Source organism: Parasteatoda tepidariorum, chromosome 7 (assembly GCF_982258835.1).
Source record: "Parasteatoda tepidariorum strain Cologne lab strain chromosome 7, Ptep-v5.0, whole genome shotgun sequence".
NCBI classification, from domain to species: Eukaryota; Metazoa; Arthropoda; class Arachnida; order Araneae; family Theridiidae; genus Parasteatoda; species Parasteatoda tepidariorum.
Window position 1 is genome coordinate 53,159,193 of NC_141761.1, and position 17,156 is coordinate 53,176,348.

General features: G+C 26.7%; 2 protein-coding genes across 4 annotated transcripts in view; both read right to left on the reverse strand.

Annotated features, from left to right (window-relative positions):
- Window positions 1-17,035, reverse strand: part of LOC107437425 (dehydrogenase/reductase SDR family member 11) — a 42,296-nt gene extending 25,261 nt beyond the window's left edge. The window contains exon 1 of one of the 2 annotated variants that reach the window (XM_016049425.4): window positions 16,914-17,035. The gene's annotated coding sequence lies outside the window, so the exon portion shown is untranslated. Of the gene's footprint in view, window positions 1-16,243; window positions 16,380-16,913 lie in introns of those variants that run through there. The other variant, XM_087167846.1, reaches the window with a different exon arrangement.
- Window positions 10,917-16,383, reverse strand: chm (lysine acetyltransferase chameau). Of its 2 annotated transcripts, none has more exons than XM_087167844.1 (2): window positions 16,244-16,383; window positions 10,917-13,647 (listed from the first exon to the last, which is right to left on the reverse strand). In XM_087167844.1, exon 2 carries the CDS (start codon window positions 13,612-13,614, stop codon window positions 11,806-11,808), a length of 1,809 nt encoding a protein of 602 aa, XP_087023970.1. In that variant the 5' UTR covers window positions 13,615-13,647; window positions 16,244-16,383; the 3' UTR covers window positions 10,917-11,805. The 2 variants fall into 2 exon arrangements, with proteins under 2 accessions (XP_087023970.1, XP_087023971.1); XM_087167845.1 differs by having other exon boundaries at window positions 16,232-16,371.
- Window positions 17,036-17,156: the final 121 nt, after the last annotated feature.

Genomic DNA, 17,156 nt, shown 5'->3' on the forward strand with positions numbered 1-17,156 from the left:
TTTGGATTCACAGACAATAGCTACATCTGCTTCTTTTTATGTCCTCTAAGTGTTTCTCTCTATGTTTTGTTCTCTATGTTTGTTCTCCATATGGTTCTTCGCATTTTTTGCTGTAGTAGTTTTTTAATCTTGCCATTACAAATGAAAGAAAAATTAGATGAGTATTTTATAAATATAAGAATTTTCTAGTTTTAATACATCTTTCGATTATTTTCTAAGAAACATGCTCTTGTGAATTAGAGAATAAATAGCTCAACTCAACACTTCCACCAAGCACTGCAGAACATTCCGAACTATCGATGAACAGTACGGAATTTTATGATGAATTTTTAGCATTGAAAATTAAAAACTATAGTTAGTTTTTTTTTTTAGCATTTTTTTTGCTTCTATTTACGATTCTTCAGATTTTTCGAAGTTAAAGAAAAACTAATCGCTGTAAAACTATATTTCTTTGCTGCCACGCACTCTTAATTTCAAAGATTAACTTTGCAGTTACTAAATTTTAAAGTTCATACACTTTTTTACTTATTTCGATAAAATTCATATAAATCTTGAAAGATTGACTAATTCTAATCATTTTTCCCGTTTTGGGAAGATAAGCATAATGAAACAGTTTGTCTTTATTTGACTTTTTTCATTATTTTTGGTAAGATTGAGGGTTTTTTTTTCTTCTTATGTTAACATTCATGTAAAAAAATATAGAATAATTTTTATAATTCTCCCCTAGTTTCTTCTTTTTCACAGTGATAATAACATCTAATACATTTAAAATAAATGATAAAAGAAAGTTAAGTATAAATGCTGAGGTTGAGGTATTAGAGAAAATAAAGGAGAAATTAGCGAACTAAGCAATATATAAATATTTGCGCAAGTAGTTGAGCCCCCAATATATTCATATTAAAGAAGAAGTGCTGGGAATACATAATTTTTAAAATGTGTAAAAAAAAATCATCTACAGTAACATTTTTGTAAAAAGAATAGTTTTTGCTAAACCAATGAGAAAATTCTATTTTTAAATGTCTCTGTCGGACAATCTAATTGAAGATAGATATAAATATATACATAGTAGTTCATATTTAGTTGGCCCCTCAAAAAAAGTTCGCTTTTAGCTAGGCAGAGGCAGACCTTGATCGTCGGTGAGCTTTTTATTTTGGACCCACCAAGAAATGCGTGTTTAAGAAAATGTACACAATTCAGAAAGCGCTTTTCAATGTTCAACCCAAATTTCATAACTAAACGAGGAATTTTGTCCTTACGTTATCAAACACTAAGAATAATCATTACGGGGCGAAGTTCTGTATTTCGCGATTATAGATGTAGCTATTCAGGCATCTTTTATTATTCAGTACACTAAACGATAAAGTTGTTTCAAATTATGTAAACTCTTACAACGTCAATTTAAAACTATACTATTATAAATTTATTTCACCCGGGACAAGCTTATGAAAAGAACTAATGACTTTCAGTATCTTTAAAAAAAAATATTTTAAAAATTCATTAAGCTGTTAAGGTCTACGTATGCCATCACATTATGAGTTTATTTGGATCCATTTGGATTTTTTAAAAAAGATGAAGAATTTTCATAAGAAAAGTTAGAACAATGGAATCAAATGCTATGTCCATTTTCTTAACCGCGCATTTGTTCAAAGAAATATGTCGTGGATTGTAATGTAACAAAACGAAATTATCACGCGTACTTTATTTCCTTCCTCAGTTTTTCTGCACTACAAAATGCCCGCCATTAATGACAAAGAATATATGCTTTGTGATTGGTCAAAAAAAAATTTAAAAAAAAAAGGTTTGAAGCGAAGATTAAGCTCGAAGTTCGTGCTGCAAATGAAAATTATATTTAAACTTTTATGGAAATTTGAATATTTTCAAAATGTGATTGCATGGTATTCCACAAAGCTGCTCATCTGTGATTATTACTTTTTAGTAATCCCTAAGGAAAATTAAGACAAGAAAAAATACATCATGCCAGTAAAAAATATATCATACCTGAAGCTGTAAAATACTTAGAACAGAAAAAGGCAACAGCATCAGTATTGTAAAAGAAAGCACAAAAAATAGCCCTTAAGTATGTAGATATTTCTTGAAATAAAAGAGCTTAAGATCGTTAAATTTCGTGAGTCAGCTTTTGTGTTATTTCAAAATATCTAATGGTTTAGAATAATATTTTATTTTATCCTAGAGATATGAATAACTTAAAGCAAAATATATTTGTGAGCAATGCACACGCACCTTTATTAAATCCAAATGTGATTTTAACTTATAAATAATACTTCGCACCTTTATTATTTTCCATGTGAATAAAAGTAAACAAAAACTCTTAAGCAATATAACTCAATTGTTCTTCATTGCAAATTTATAGACTATTCAAGATCACAACTTAATAAATCAACAAAATTCTATTTAAATCAATAATAGGATCTACTCTAAGACTATTAATTAGCAACGGTACATTAATGATATGTATTTTATTTCTATATAAGCTAACAAGAGAGCAAAATAAAAAATATATCACCCAAAATAACTTTTGTTCTAAGGATATGATTTTTTACTAACTTTGTATCAATTTTAATGGTTTAAAGGGATGATCTCAGATATAATAATTAAATTTCAATTAAGTCACAAAAACGTACTTTTTTTAATAAAAATACCCTTTTTTCACCGGATTTAGATTTTAGTCAAACAAAATATGATGGGAGCCGCAATCTCGAACATGCATTCCAATAATTCAAGCAGGAAGAGATAAATCGAAAGTTTTGGACTCTTAATGTCAATTTAACTTTTTCTGTATTTCACTGAAACTTGGGAATTTTCTGAGAGAATTGAAACATTTTTGGCACAATAATGCAGTATCCGGCACTTTACTCAGCATAATTGCTCAAAATTAAAATTTATTAGATAATAAAAGCATAAAAAAGTCCGTTTATAACTTCTTTTTTTTTCCAGAAATAAGTGTCGATTTCATTTATAGCGTGTCAAAGTTCAAAAATTTAAAAAAAAAAAAAAATGCCGAAGTGTTTCCAATTTTACTAATTTTTATAGTGAATTTAGGAATTAATAATTTTTGTATAAATTCAACGTAATTTTTAAAATTATAAGGAAACAACCAATACCTTAATGATTTTATTTTTGTTGCTTTATTAATAAGTGTCGATTTCATTTATAGCGTGTCAAACTTCAATGATTCTTTTAAAATGATACGGAAGTGTTTCCAATTTTACTAATTTTCATAGTGAATTTATGAAGTAATAATTTTTGTATAAATTCAACGTAATTTTTAAAATTATAAAGAAACAACCAATACCTTAATGATTTCAGTTTTGTTGTTTTATTAATACGTGTCGATTTCATTTATAGCGTGTCAAACTTCAATAGTTTTTTTAAAATGATACCGAAGTGTTTCCAATTTTACTAATTTTCAGAGTGAATTTATGAATTAATAATTTTTGTATAAATTCAACGTAATTTTTAAAATTATAAAGAAACAAATTTCAAACTTTTTGAATAAAAATTATGATTTGGGGGTCATTTTAAAATTTGAGTTCATTTAACAAAACGGTGTAACTAGGGAAGGTGACTGATATTTTCTTAGCTTCTGTAATTTTTTTTTTTATTTATGAACGAATTTCATTAATATTAGTGTCACCAGAAAGAAAAAAGTAAGAACTATGTCATTCAAGTCGCTTTTTTACCTCTTTTTTTAACATAATGTTAAACATTAAACTTTTCAACAAAAATAAAATCGTTAAGATATTGATCATTAAAAAAATAAAAGTTGATTTTAGCCAAAACAAGCTTTTTTATAGTAAAATAACAAAGCTTTTCACTCTTTTTTTTTCGCACATATGTTTAATATAATACTTTTCGACAGAAGATCAAATTTGTTTTTGAAAAAAAAAAACATTTTAAGAAAAGGCATTTATTTGTTCAAAAAAATGGTTTTAAGAAACAATAATAATGCTGCCAGGTATTTATAAAGAAATAAGAAAATTTCACTATTTTCTTATATTTATTGAATGAGAAAGACATAATGAATCATAGTAAAATTACTATCCTTTTAGATACTTTAGTACTTAATTATGAGTATTTATCGAACAATCAATCATAAGAGTTGGAATTCAGAGTAAATTTTTGATTTTCGGTTTCTTCGTGTTTTTCATTCTTAACAAATTTTTGATAATAAAGTATTATTTGATAGAACAATACTTGAAAAGAAAAAAAGAGAAAGAGGGGAAATAAAAACTTCACTTTATTAAAATGGGTGACATAGCACCTAAAAAATTTTTAAAAAATCCAGATTTTTATGAAAAGTAAAAAAATTCATGATATGCATAGCATGCGTCAATGCATCGATTTATCATCACATTAAAACTATCATCAAAATGTGAAATTGATATTAAGCTCTCAGCAAATATAAAAGAACCATACACAGAACTGTTGAAGTAGCTGTTGTTGTTTCTTATCTCCCTTGACTTAGACAAACTAAACCAAATCCAGGAGACAATATTGCACAATTAAATCGAAAACTACATCTCCCTTATTCAATTGCTACCCCACGGATGCACCAATACAGGCTAAGATATAGGAGAGAGAAGTGATGGCAGAACAGCAGCAAATAGTATAAGTCATTTCGTTCTCGTTAAGTAGTCGTTGAAGTAATTAGTCATTTAAAAAGCGTTTGAAAATATATGAAGCTAAAATTTAGTCTATTTGAATTAATATAATTGATAGAAATATATTAATATAATGGATAGGAATTAAATGCTAAACAATGCGAAATTTCTATAATTTTTCTTAATCTTTGGCATTTTTACTGTTTACTTTTTTAATTAGAAAAATAAAATAAAAAATTTTAAAAAAAGATTTTGGATTTTTTTTTTTTTAAATCTTTGTTGAAAAACATGGTACTTAACAAAAAAAAATTTAAAACATAGAATTGTATTATTTTACTATAAAAAATATTTTAAAAAACTTCAAATATTGTCTAAAAATCACTTTTTATTTTCTTAATAACCAAAAACAAGAAACACCTTTTATATTTTTTTAATATTGAAAATTACAATATTTAACATGTGAAAAAAATAATAAGATCTTGAAGCTTATATACATTATTATTCTTAAGGTAAAAAAAAAATCTTCAATGGTTTAATATTATAATGTTTATTAAAATCTTTTTCCATACTAGAAACAAAATTTTCATCTAATTTGTCATTATTAAGAGAGCTTTTATTACTTCATATATATATATATATTTAATGTGAGGTTTAAGCTGAATGCAGAGTTTAATGGCAGAAGAACCGGAATCAGCTATATTGAGTTTAACAAAAAGAGTACTATGTAATCTAGCGGAATTATAAAGTCTCATGCAAAAAAGGTAAATAAAGGTAATCAAGACATTTTACAGTTCTAGGACTAACCTCTATCTGAAGAAGATTTATCTGAACACAACTTCAACACCAGACACACACTTTCCCACAAAAGTTATTTTATTAACACACAATATATTCAAAACTAAGCATTAAACATTTTCACCAGTACTTTTTAAAGCCTCACATAAGACTAAAGGCAAACTGATTTAATAATGAACTAGTCCTGTCAGGTTTAGAAAAATTTTAACACATACAACAATAACGATTAAATATATAAAAGGTTTCCATCCATTTAGTAACATACTTTGTAAATAATTTAACTCCAATAGCAACAGAAAGATGACATATACTTACAATACAGTGAAATTGCATTTATCTTTAGAATTAGGGCAAAAGTATGGATATCAAATTGTTAGAGATCAAGTTAAAAATTATTCTAGGTTTCAGAGAGCATTAAAAAACTTTACACAGTCTATAATTAATGCATCAATCATTTAAAAAAAATAATTTTAACTAATAAATATCTAGCTATGAAACGATCACAAAATTTCGGCGTAAATTATTATGCATTTAATTCTTTTAAAATCTATCAATGGGTGAGTTCTATGTCACTTGAGCGTTTGACACCCACTTATAATTCCTTCAACTTTTGAAAGGAAATTAAGACTTTTCGAACAATCTAGTTAATAACTTCCATGTGACATCTTTTATCAATATTATAAATAATTCCGTCCGAAAAATAAACTATAACAAAAAAATTTAAAATATTTGAGATTAATAAAATTAAATTCACAATTTTTAGGAACTCAGAGAACATTCTTACTGAATTTTGTTCAAATCTACAGTTCATATGAATTTTTTTTTTGATAAAAAAGTAGCAATAAAAAATGCACTCGCCGCAGAGTTGGAATATATTTGAAATTAAGATTAAAAGTTTGTTTCCAAAACACTTTAATTTTAGACAAAATCGTTTGTTTATAACAAGATGGCACAACTTCTGATTCCACTTATCTCCGAAAATTAAAACCGATTAAGCTTATCAATCGTCTTCTAATGGCAGTACCAGGACAATTTGTGTGTGTTCTTTGTTTAGATTGACAATAATATTTTTAATATTTTCTCGTTTGACTTCTGAAAAGAAAGTAGGTTTCCATATATATATCAGAAATAAAAGTTTTAATTCCTTTATTTATTCACTGTTTAAGTTAACAATGCATTCAAAATATATTTTAGTGAATACAGTTGAAGGAATGCTGTTTATTCTTGAAATCACAAAATATAATAATTTAATGAGTCTCTAGCAATTTGAATTAAGTATGCAAAATGATTTTAATATGTTTTAATGTGTTTATCTTTTTTAATATGTTAATCTTTTTCAAACTAACAAAAAAGTTTTCATGTAAGATTTTTTTTATTCAAATATTCTAGTATTAAAATATTTAATTTTAAAATACTAAATAATTTTCAAAATAGTGGCATTTTCACTAATGATTTTTATCATTAAACAAACTGTGTTACGATCAATAAAGGAAATTTATTGACAAGATTTCATTCATTGATTAAATATTCTTCAGCTATTTACTTAGCAAGTTTCAAACCAAAAACAATGTTAATTAAATAGCTAAGGCTAAATTACTATTAGACCAAAATGTTTTGTTTTGAAAAATATTTGATACAAATATTCAAATGATAAATGCAACAAAAAGATGTTCAGAAAATACAAGCATAATGAATGATCACAGGGCAAGTTTTTTTTTTTAAAAAAAAGGTAAAGAAAAAATTTATAAAATAAAACAAAAAGAATGGCAAATATTTAGAAAAATATTTCATAAGTTATAGTTAAATATATACTATGCTTGATTCAGTTTAATTAGTTACCTAAATAACTACATATTCAATGATATTCAGAAAACATCAATAAATAGAAAGTTTCTGAGATGATAAAAATAGCATATAAGAGCAGTGAATTACTAAGAGAAAACATAGAAAATTACAATATTTTTCAATACGAGCTCAATATAAAATATTTTATATATACAGTGCTCAAAATCTCCTAACAGTCAAAAAATACCATTTACAAGTGTAAATATCAAAGATTATTCTAATTCTTTTTGGTTGTAATTTAGAGTAAAAAAAAAAAAATTAATAAATAAACTAGTTTTCATCACACAGAATTCTTTATCTAATTTTAACCGCATTTCTTTCTAAAAAAGCTTATTTACAAATGATTTAAAAACCATAAAGAAGCTGAATTTTTCTGATTTAAAAATATAAAAGAAAGAACTTTATTTTTATGAAGTACTGCCTAGTTTACTAAACCCCATCAATAAAAAAGCTGAAATTCGCCGATAAATTAAAAAAAATTTTTTATTTAAGTAGCTGCACTCTTGTCTTTGTACAGAGTGGGAAAAAAATCAATAAATCAGTACTAAATAATACTTATCATGTATAAAACAAAAAGACATATACATAAATAAAGTTAAAATAATTCCAATTTTGTTTTATTTATTATATATTACCCCTTCCTTGGCCTTCCGCTATTAGATTAACAAAGTAGTTCATCACTATTAGATTAAGCAAGTTGTAGTTTTAGTAGTTCATTCAATCAAAGTAAAGTTTAACTGTATTCCTTCAGTAACATTCAAGGTCCCATAATAATTAATGTCGTTCATATTTTCATTAAAAAAATAATTTTATTATAAAATTATATATTATTTTGAAAACTTGAAAATTTAAAAACCACTTTGAAATAAACCAAAAAGTGATACTTAATTTGTGTAAAATCTATCAGAACACAGCATGGATTTAGGATCTAAGCATCACAAAGCAAGAACGCCAACAATCAGAAGTAGAATTTGCATATCGTAAGTAATAAGATATAAAAATCACCATAATTTTTAAATCACATTGAAATGGCCAAAAATACAATTGAAAAAAAATTCAAGTGAATTTGCAGTAGAATCGGCACAAATAGACTATTAAGTCTCTAATTTAAGACAATAAGATTTTACTAGCAAATTTGCTACTACTTTTTTATATAACTACAGTATCATTTGTTCAAACTAAAAATTTGCTACTTGCTATACAACAAAATTATTCCTGGATAATAAGAAGTATGTGTTATTTCTTATTTATTAATAATAAAAAATTCAAGAGAAAATACTAACAACTTCAAGTAGGAGTTTTGAAAATAAAAAAATTTTGTTTTGACGGAAACACTTGAAACGCTTCATCATGTTTTGCTTATTAAAAAAACTAAAAGTTGAAAAATGGTGAATAATGATGGTAAATGAATGGATTAGTGTACATAAATGAAATTTACAAGAAGTAAAAACCTTAAATGCATTAAACACTTAGAACATATTTACCACACTTTTTTTTTATACAACTTGAGATAAGAATCGAAATCATGAAAACAACCCAAAAAAACTCACTTATATACAACAATTATAATGTTATATAATAATATTATACAATTTATACACTCATCAGTCAACAACAAAATATAGGGAGAGAAGAAAAAAAACATTTACAAGCACCAATCATTGATTGGATGTTGACAATAAATAACAATTATATTATAAATAATGAACATAAAATTCATTCTTACTCAAAGATAAGTTATTCAGTTCCAGTTGTGAAAATCTTCAACTTATAAGTAATTTTGATATGTTATATTAATAACATGTTTACTGCAATGATGAGAGAGATACTCAGTTGAGTAATTTCATCATTAAATGCAGTTCATTTTAAAACAATAAAAATAATTCTGGGTTCAAAATGTTGAAAACTTAAGTTATCAAGTACTAGAAAAAAGCTGCTTAATTTGATATCTTTTTTAAAGAAAATTCTTTTTCCCCCTTGTCTTCTAGGTATATCTTTTAATATTATCATTTAATTATGGTCATCTTAAAAACAAGAGTTAAATATATTATAAAGGGTGTTCTGTAAAAAGCATAGCCATTATAGAACAACTTCAAAAATTGCCTTTGTAAATAGTTTAGGGGGAGGGAGAATTAAACCCATCAGTTGAAAATATTTGGAGTGGCACCATCTACTGTACTTATTCAAGTGCACCTACTATAATTTAATTAAAGTTATAGAAAATTTTCTGAAATATTATTCAGAACTGGAGATGCAGTGAAGGAAATTTTCTGTATGGAATTTTCCACTATGTTTTTCTGGAAAATTTTAAATGTCAAAACGGGAATTTTTTGGTGCATTTTTATGAGTCATATTTACACTTTCCACATTTTATTTTATTTTTTGATTTCTGTACAATTTAAATAAAAATTATAGGTTATAATTCTAACCTAGCAATTAATGCAAATAAAACTCAATTAAAGCAATAAAGTTCAATTCTATTTAACAGATTTGTCATATTGTTTAATTTGCAATTCATAAGAAGTCAATTCACCCATTTAATAAAAGAGCACTCTCAGAAAATGGATCACCCATTTCTTCCTTGATTTTTTTATCTAACTTTTTTTTATCAATTTTATAATGAGGTAGTGACAACGGGAAGAAGATTGCACCATTGCACTAGCTGCTGCAGCAATGTTAATTACTAAATTAGGATTTTAAAAAAAAGTTCAGTCAGGTGATAACCAATGACAATATCATACTTTTAAATTCAAATTCTGAGCATGATCTAGTAAAGGAGAAAAAAAAACACATGCACAAAATCTTCACTTAGTTGCAGCAATTCTGATTTTTTAACCCAATGCTCTCCACTTTTGAGAGTGACCCAGAAAATTAGAAAATCATGTCACATTATCTCGGCTTTTGAACAATTAGAAAACTTTTTATATAGAAATTGTGATTCAAATTGTATCATACTTATTTTTTTAACCACAAATTCTTGATTGTGAAAACTGAACTGAGCATTTTACATTTTTAGCTTTTTATGAAATATGTCAGCATTGTTAGTAAAAAAATTTCATTTTATTTTTTATAGAAAAATATACAGTTGATTAAGAACATAGTATATTTTCATTTAAAATGCTCATCAATTAATTTATCAAATAAAATATTTTGTCTAATATTTATTTAATTTATTTATTTTGAGAAATATAGAATTATTTCATTACATATAATATTTCCATTTCAGATATTCATAGATCAACTTAGTAAATAAAATATTTTGTCCAGTATTCATAATATAATTTTCTTGAGAAATATGCAATTATTTTAAGATATATTTTATTTTCATTTTGAACACTCATAAATGAAATTTTTAATTCATAGCCTCAATTTATATTCCCAGGTAATTTTTCTTTATTTAATTATAGAGGCATTATATATGCAAAACAGTTAATAAGGAAACTATTACATTTTAACTTTTCAGCTTTAAACACAATTAAAAATAATAATTTCAAGCATTGATTTTCTTTTCTTCTTTTTTTGCAAAACTCAGAAAGGGCATCACATTTTAAGTTGATAAAAATACTCCAGTTTTGTTTACCTGTAGCATCTAATGAATGTCAGTTTAATTTTACAATATGATACTAATATAGTGACTTAAAAAATTTCCCAAAAAATTTTGAGGGTAACCCTCATAACTGTTCACAAGTCTGCTATTTAAAATTTATTTATTCGAATCACCACCAAATTCTTCTCTAACAGATTCATGTCAACAAAAACAAGCTATTCAGAACATTCAGATTCCATTATATATGATAATTTAACTGTTCTATACAATTAAATAAAAATATTAAAACACATAGAACAATATTAAATACAGTAATGAGAATTGAAAATCATAGTGTATTCACTTCCCATATTATTTTAAAACTTTTAATGTACCAACAATTTTCAAAACTCTCGGCACAAAATAACTCGTTGATATATAGCAACATTAACTTCTAATTTCTAGAAAACACCCGTAGCTAATTCTTTGTAATTAGGTATTATAATAAAAAAATCATAAAATCTTTTTTCATGTAAATGATCTGTTTATAATTCAAAACTGGAATATAATGTACAAACAAAATTTGAAAAAATATATTATATGAAATAAAAAATAAATCATGAAGACACTGTCATTAACAAAAATCGAATAAATTGAACATTGTGTTTTAAATTTAAATACGAGTCTCTGACTAAAATATGAAAAACTATTTAACCCTTTAACTATCCCACTACTAGGAAAGTATTTGTTCAAAGAACTCTTTTCAATACACAATTTCTGCATTGCAGAGGGAAAACAACTGGTCTTCTGTCTAAAAGCACAACTCGAACTAAATTCGGGATCATTAATAAAAAAGTGGTTAAATGTTTATGACACAGGTTATGAGACAGGTAGAAATGTTTATTCTTATAGTCTGATCACAAAACATACATGTTATTATTTCATAATCTTGGTCCTTTTCTAATAAAAATTTAAGATTTGTTTAAAAACATTAGACAAACCTAACAACAACAAATCTCAATGTTCACTAGTGTTGTTATTGGTAGTATGAGGAATCCAATGTAAACAGTTTCGGTCAATCACTTTATCCATTTTTCTCTTTTTTGATTTGGAAATATAATCATTTATAATGTCAGGTCTTTTCAAAACAATATGTTTGCCTTTCCAATACTTCAACAAACCTAAAGCTTGCAATGTGCTTACAATATCATAAGCAGTTATGGCAGTTTCTTGACTTAAATCTTTTATGGAAAATTCTTTACCTTCAAAAGTACTCAAATAATCTAATAAAATACTCTTCCAATAACTGCGATACGAAATTAAACCCAAGTCAGATAATGGCTTCTCTGGTGAGCCTACTTTTTCTTCAACTTTACTAAGCAAGTAACTAAAATCAATCAGCATTCTACCATATCCTTGTCTTTGATACGGGGGTAATGTCAAAATACATGAGACATTATAGTTTAAGAACGAGTTTTTTTCTTTTGAAAAGTAGCCAATAATGTGAGCTCCTTCATTATCTGATTCAGTCATTACATAAAAAAGAAATGGTTCAACATCAAAATAAAGAGTTTTGTGATCTAAAAATAATTTAGCTAGCAAGCATAAATTTTGACAGTAGGTTTTATTTTTTTGCCCATCTACTTCAAAGAAGGATATATTTCCTTTGCGATAAATTTCATCACCAGGCGGATAGCGCCATATGCACTTAGCTAAATGCCTTCTTAGCACAGTGTCACTGTTCATATATTTTAAGCAAAACTCACAAATGTACAATTTGGGTAACATCTGATATTCTTCAGGATAAGGAGCACTGTACCAAACATCCATTTCATATCTACCCATTTCAAGAGTGTGGATTTTCCCATATTTATTTTTTTGCCTCTGGAGCATTTCTTCGAATTCTTCGGCAGCGCAAGCCTGAGCTTCCCGAAACAATTCAATATCATACGTCGGAGCAAAATTGGTAAGGATTGGTTCTCTACTCTTGTCTTCAACTAGTTTAATTTCCTTGTTATCAGTTGTTACACCATTTTGTTTTGCATCAGGACTGGTAAATCTCCTTCTTTCTTCTTGTTTCTGTTTGTAGTGTTCCTTTTGTTCCTCACTAGCAACTTTACGAAGACCAAACTTATTCAGTGCGCTCAATTGTCTTTCTGTCCGGCCCTGAATCCTTATCTGATAACGATTTTTACAAGCACTAGCAGTAGTATTATGATAAACCGGGCAAGTTGTAACCGTAAAATGTGAATCAAATCTGCCACTTAGATGCCCTTCAGAATTGCAATTAGGAACTGGACATTTAGGTTCCTTTTCTTCCCTGCTGTCTACTTCATTTGAAGGAGATTTACAATTGGCAGCTTTTCCACGAGAACGTTTTTTAGGCCCTTTAGATCTTTTTGAACGTACAGTCTGTGAGTCACTAGCAGAATCACTAGAATCTTTTTCCTTTTTCCATTTAGAATCTTCATTTTTGTCACTGTCTTTTTTACTAAATCCCTCATCAGAAGTAATTTCTTGTTTCACTTCTTGGACTTTACTCTTTTTTGGTCTGCCTCTAGTAGGAGTTGATTTTTGCACAATTGCTGAATCTTCGCTAGCGGAGTCATGGCTTGATTCTTTCCTTTTGGTACTTTGTAAGCGCATACTTTGGATGGCTCTACGAGTCGGATAGACTTTATGCTGATCATCTTCCATTCCTTCACTATCCGAGTCATGATTATTTTTAACTAATTTCTTACTCTTACGTCGCCCTTTTTTACGCTTCACAGCTGACTGCAAGGCTTCACTTTCAGATCCAGTTTCGGAAAACATACTATCATTCATATAGCGTATGCAATGAAAATGACTCAATAGAACCTGTAATACAATAATTTAATTCATAATAAGTTCTCATTATCTATACTTGTAAATTATAAATTGTAGTGTCAGCATGAGAATACAAAAAAGAAAAAGAGAAAAGTGAAATGAAATTTTTTTTAAAATAAAATCATAAAACAAATGAAAAAATAAATTACTATGCAGCAAATTTATTAACAATATTTTTGTTTACATAAATACGACTTGGTGGGATAAAAAATATGAAATTTAAATTTAATGAAGCACAATGAGTAGAAAAAGATTTTTTAACAAGGATTGATACAATATATCATTAAGAGATTAATTGGATTTTAAAAATTTTTTAACTTATCTTAAAATAATGGAATATTCTTCACAAAGTTTTAATTAAATAAATTCTACTGCATACAAATAAAACTATTAATAAAAATAAAAAAGAACTATATAGCAAATCTGATGATAGAAACCTCTATAATGAACTCCTAACTTAAGAAAAAATAAATAATTAGTGAATGATGCTCAAAAAAAATTTTTTAAAAATCTTAATTGACCTCAATCTTTATAAATCTGGGGATTGCTTGACTATGTCTTATGTCTTTTGATAAGTATATGATAGGAACTTATCTGCTTATTATTCAACCTACTAGGTAAAATATAAAAAGAAATCAGAAAATGATTTTTAAAAAAATTAAAAAATTTCATGCCTCAATATTTAATTCTAGAGTTAAGAATAATTTATGTAACAGAAATAAACACTTTATCATACTAAACACAATAACATATAAAAATATAACAAACAGAACAGATTGCTTCTTTTAATTTACATAAAAAGATAAATGTTTTCTTTCCTGTGTGCATACAAATTTTCCTACATTATAATTTTTCCTCCGATATATAATGCTTATATTATTACTACATTGAAACATAATTTCTATTTATAAATTATGTTTACAGGATGCTTCTAAGGCAAAAATTAATGTTCTTGAGGCTCTTAATTTGATATCTTCAGCTTGGGACAGTGTCGACCGAAAGTGCATTATCAATGGATTCAATAAAGCAGGATTTTCAATATCGGAGGAGGACGGCGCTGTTGCTTTGGAAGAAGAAGGTAGCGTGTCTGAAGTTGAGGATCTTCCGGAAGTCGATGATGCATACATCGACTGTGACACAGATATCATTACTTCAGAAATCCCTTCCATAAGTGATTTAATGCCTGATTCCGACGATAGTGCTGATAACGATGAAGATGAAATAACAGAAGACGTGCCAACAGCTGATCAAGCGACACAAAGCATAAAAACTCTAAAGCAATTTTTACTTGCAAATGTTAATCAAGAAGCAAATTTGCAAAAAATTGTTAGTATTGAACGAGCTGTATATGAAATTGTAGCTAAAAACAAAAAGCAAGTAAAGATTACTAATTTTTTCCATTAATTTAACTGGTAGGTGTCAATTTTTAAAAATATGCATAGATTTTTCTTAACCCCGATTTTACGTTATTCCGCTTCGAGCGTTTTTTTATCGCTAGTCCCACCGAAAACGTAAAATCGGGGTTCCACTGTAATAACATCTTAAATTTAAACTACTTTGAAATAAATAAGAATGCAAACAAATTTCGGAAAAATTTATTTTTAGAATTTTAAAACATATATTAATGTTTTTTTTACATTATAAAGCAAACTAGGGTCAGGTGGGGAAAAGTAGTTACACGCGGGAAAGTGGGCATAGGTTAAAAATCATCTGGTTTGACCTTTTAAATATATTTTTTTAATATTTTAGAGACATTTACAGTTATTGCAGCAAACATTTTTATTTCAGTTTCAAAAACTGATAAAAAGCTTAATATTTACAAAGCCTCTGTTTATAATCAGTATGTTAGTTTAAGCTACTGATGAACTCTTTTTTAATATCATTAAAAACTGGCAAAAATTAAATAGACTAAAAACTAAGTAATAAAACTAATAGACTAAATAAAACTAAATCTAAAGAACAAATCTACATTGAAATGTAAGAATAAATTTCATAATTCCTTTTGTTATAAATTATTTTCTGAGGAGGGATAAAGTGGGTATATGGTGAGGCTTAGCAAAGTGTTATATGATAGGGATCAACATACAGGGGTCTGTCCAGGCCAAATTTACTACCGTTTAGCGGCACCTTCACATATTCAACTTCAGGAAAAACAGTAATTTCACAAAATACTCTTCTTAAAATTTTATTTGTGTATATCTTGTAAGAAACAATGAATCCATATATATGCTTTGATTTTTTAATATAATTTATAATTTTCATATATTATGTCTACATTTTCACAAAATAGGTACCTCTCAGAAAAACCTAGACAGACCCCTGGCATATTTTGTTCAAATGATCAGATTTATTAAAATAATTTAGTTTTAGAAGAACAAAATATGAATGAAATAAAATAAATTTTGAAAACATCCACTTAGCTAAAAAGTGGGTTTCTTAAAATGGGTCTGCCCAAAAATACTCTGGCAAAATTTTTCAGGTTGGGCCTACTCTAGGGAAACCTGGATTTTAGTACAGGTACGAAACATATGGTGAGCATAAAAACAGCTTGATAAAAATGAATTTTAATAAATACCTAGATACTTGCCTTTTAATTTCCTTTAACTGATGACAGTGCACGACTTTCAAACGTTTATCTCTGGCTTTTTAATTCAGCTTTCATCTTGGAAACACTCGTAGTTTCTTATTTAAAGAGTTTGAGGTTCCAATCATTTTCAGACAACTTAGGTTCCGAAAAAACTGGATAAATTAGATGTTAACAATGAATAGTTAGCATAAACATGAAAAAAAAGAAGAATTCAAATCTAAAGACACAATCTTCTAAAACTGTACTATAAGAAAAACAACAAAAACCAATTTTATACAGTTTGATAAATTTAAAACATTCACTCTGCAAAATTAATCAAACTAATAATAATAAAGGAAAGTTTAACAAGACTAATTCATGTGCAAAAAATATAGATAGATAAAATATGGTCTATTCTAGAAGTATAAAGCGGAGAAGAAACATTTCCCTTTCAAAATACTTTAGATAAATATAAATAATATGAAGTGCACTATGAAAGTATCACACGTTTTGAAATATTTTATTTTATAGTATTATGTTTGATAGATAGCTTTAAAAATGTTTTTAATTTGATCTATTTATTTCGTCCGTTAAGCATATACGAACTCATACGCCTAAAAGATAATCTATTATTAAAAAGTTGTGAGTACAGTCATAAATATTTATTCAATATAAAAAATAGCTTACTTACATAAATATAAAATCAGATTCTGTAGAAATTAATTCTAGTCTTTTAAACTAAAAGCTCACTTTTTCCTCAAAAAAGATAAACAAACAATTAACACAGTAAGTAGAGATGAGATGAGATGCTGATTTCCTAGTCAATAATAATAAGAAAAAAAAAAATTTTTTATTTTTTTTTTTTAGTTTACTAGCCATCACATTGAAAAAAATATATGAACTTCAGTTAAATATTTTTATATTTTTTCAGACA

What these genes read in the sequence shown, in the direction of transcription:
- chm (XM_087167844.1), bottom strand. Translation starts at nt 13,614, where the DNA reads ATGAATGATAGTATGTTTTCCGAAACTGGATCTGAAAGTGAAGCCTTG.